The sequence below is a fragment of the Hevea brasiliensis genome, chromosome 11 (genome assembly GCF_030052815.1).
Source record: "Hevea brasiliensis isolate MT/VB/25A 57/8 chromosome 11, ASM3005281v1, whole genome shotgun sequence".
NCBI lineage: Eukaryota > Viridiplantae > Streptophyta > Magnoliopsida > Malpighiales > Euphorbiaceae > Hevea > Hevea brasiliensis.
In genome coordinates this window covers 553004-556397 of record NC_079503.1, presented here as the reverse complement: position 1 = coordinate 556397, position 3394 = coordinate 553004, and the positions used below count along the sequence as shown (strand labels likewise).

The 3394-nt window shown below is 38.6% G+C and overlaps 1 protein-coding gene across 1 annotated transcript; it reads right to left on the bottom strand.

Annotated features, from left to right (window-relative positions):
- Positions 1 to 413: 413 nt before the first annotated feature.
- LOC110658443 (uncharacterized) lies at positions 414 to 3145 on the bottom strand. The gene has a single exon (XM_058129541.1). It carries the CDS (start codon positions 2184 to 2186, stop codon positions 939 to 941), a length of 1248 nt encoding a protein of 415 aa, XP_057985524.1. The 5' UTR covers positions 2187 to 3145; the 3' UTR covers positions 414 to 938.
- Positions 3146 to 3394: the final 249 nt, after the last annotated feature.

The following is a 3394-nucleotide window of genomic DNA, read 5'->3' as shown; positions in this document are numbered from 1 at the left end:
ATTTAAATTCTTCACAAATTATTTTCCATATTTAACAATATTCCTTTTTAATGTGTATTTCAAAATATTACTCAAGCTTCTCCTACACCTTCTATATGTCCAATATGTTCAGTTGTGCCTACAAACAGATCAAGATTAGCCAGGCTTCGCAATTCAAACACATCTACGCTTGACTCATGCTTCTATGCGAGGTGACAATTGTACATCTCCTTTTAATAAGAAAGGTTTTAGATTAAGTAGCTTTACTGCATCCAATAATAAAGAAATGTTGCAACCACAACTTTTTGAATAATTATTAGGGGCTGAAAAATTAGTCTCCTTCAGAACAGAGTGATACAGTAACACATCAGCAGATAGATTATTTAGGTGTTATGTAGTTGCAAAAGCAAATTTAAAGCATAAGGACAAGTCAGTGGATATAATGTGTTATTAATATTGGAATTCCAATCAATTATCGGATCTAAAAATACATAAAGAGCAACACTACAGCTCTTACACCAGTGATTTTACCTTTCCCCAAGCTACATAAGAGTATCCCTGCAAAACTGTCTTAGATTTCCTCTTCATTGGCTGAAAATTGCACAGACAAACTTCAGATCTGTAGTGAAGGCACAAGTCAACCAACACCGATACTTATCATACAACAGAGCAACCAATTATGGGAATTCTATTTAAAAGTTTCCCTTGCTTGGTTGCTGTTAAATAATTCCCAGATTCACACAGGCTCTGCAGGAGGAAAAACAGACATTTGGATGCTCAGACCCACAATCTCATTTTGCAAGGCCCAAGCTCCATCTGAAGGGGAAGCCATGCAGTTCATCATGGCAATCTGAACAGAACATGATCATCAACACTTCCAACAACAGTTATTGAGGCCTTTGAACAACAACATCCATGCCCAATTACAGCTTTGGCACAACAAATCTTCATGGGATGTTTCAATCCTCGAACGCATGCGTACAGATTTTCTCCAGCAGCAATGGCCAATGTTCACCAAGCTGCTGTGGATTCAGCTCCATTGCAACTTTGAAATCAAGCAAAGATATTGAACACCGAGGCCTCTGTTCATGCATAACTTCCACTGGTCCACTATTGCTCTGCAAATGTAAGTGATTACTCATCCACATTCCATTGAGCACTTTGCCTTGAACCTGCTGCTTATGGATGGGATGCTTTCTTGAATCATGTGGAGACCTTGATCCTACCAACTCAACACAAGATCTGATCAACTTCTTCAAGTATACATCCAACATATTATTCAGCATATTTGCACATTCCGTTGAAACCCCTCCAACACCCTGTGCAGCTGCGATCTGCTCCATGCGTTTCCTCAGCATCTCTGTACTATACAATACACCGCTGTCATGATAGCTAATAAAATCACCAGCGCTTGCTGCTGGCATAGTTTTGCGAGCCCCACCCACAGTAGTAGAATAAAATGGAATTCCAAGAGGCGCAAGTAATGGACTTCTAGAGAAACTCAAGTGGTTTGCTTGCTCCACCTCTTCCCCGTCTTCAACAAAAGCTGTCTGAACTTTGCTATCTATTGTCGGTTTTTCAAAGGGCCGTTGAACTAACCCTTCCCTTTCATTCTCAGGTGGCTCAGCAACTCCTTGAAGATGCTGTAATGGTCTCTGATAATCACATGGAGGCAACTCCCCATTATTCATGATAACCTTACCACCTACACCTTCTACACCAGTGGATTGATGCGAGATACATTCAACTTTCCCAGTTGGCCCAAGTAGACTAGGTCTATCTCTGGGCTTACGATCACGCATCACTGACCTAATCTTCCGTGGGGACACTGGCAAAACCCCATTCGACCAAATGGACACGTTTTGATTCTGAACTGTAAGAATTTGTTCATGCCCATCTTCTCTATCAGGAGAACCTTTTGCTATTTGTATCGAAGATTTTGTGGGTCCTGCCTCATAAATTGCTGGTGGGGTGTTGGCCTGACACGCATTCCTCAAGATGGAACGGATAAGCTGATTGTGCAGGGGAAGATTCTCCCTTCCAAGCAGGCGAAAACATGACTTATCAAAGTCACTCTTGCTCAGCTTCTGACTTAAAAACCTATTCAAGTAATGAAAATACTTCTTGAACCTCTCAACCCCAACCTTCTTCACTATCTGACTTTTCAATTCAACCAAATCAATTCTGGAGCTCTGCTGAGGTTGCATCTCTCAATAAACAGATTTATACACCATTCAAAAGAATTGCAAGACCCCTTGCCCCTCAATACCAACCACAAAATACTGTTATACTGGCTTCCAAACAACCAAAAATTCACCCACCCGCATATCAATTCAATGCATATAAACTCTCAAGCTCTGTATATCTCAAAATAAACAGACCATCCACAGAATGGTTAAAACCTTCACAGCCAACCAGAAAATGGTTATTTCTGTTTCCAAACGACCCAAAATTCACCCGCCCAGAAAATATACAATGCAAACCCAAATCCCATCTTTGCACAAAAGCCAAAACCCTAGAGATCAAACTCAGTAGTTAAGCTTATAAAAAAACCCCGAAATCACACCAAATTGATTCAAAATCAAAATAAATCAAAACCCTAAGTTCGAATAATCAAAGTTGATTGCTCGTAACTGCATGAACCGTAAAAGTATAGCACTTGAGCGATTGAACACACCCCCTTCCCCCAACCCGGCTTGAAAAATTTTGAGAGAATTTAAAAGCTGGAAACTTCAAATTTAGATAACAGAAGTTGAGAAGGAAAGATTAGTTGAGCTGGGAGATTGAGTTAAGAACAGAGCACCAATTACAGATGAAATTGGAATTACAACGAAAGAGCGATAAACTAAACTGGAGAGTGTGAGATTAAGGTTCAGAGATTTGTGAAGTTCTGACCTTCTCCAACTTCACCAATTGCAGATAAATCAACAGCCTTCAAACTCACTTGGGCTTTTCGATTCTTCGCGCTTTCTCTCTGTTTCCGCTCTTCTTCATTTTCTCCTAATCTGTCTTCGACCGCATTTTTCTCTTCTTTTGGGTGTAGTTGATTTGCATACAGAGAGAGAGCTTTGCTTTGTGTAGCTCGATCCCCTGCTATTACTTTTCTCCCTCTCTTTTTTTTTTTTTCTTTTTTTTCCCCCCCTCCGTTCTCTTCCTTCTTGGTAGCTCGCCTATCACAATGCCTCAGCTTCTTGTTTTTTTCAAGTGCAAACGTGTTTAATTTTTTTTTTAATGTTTTTTTCTTCATTTTTCTATTTCTCTATATATATATATATATTTTTTTTTAAAAAAAAAAAAATAATATTTCATATAATATACTTCAGTTAATTTACATTTTAGTTTAATATAATTTTTGCTTTTGATTTTTCATAGTGTTGTCTAATTTCATTATAATTATTAAATTATTATTCATTAA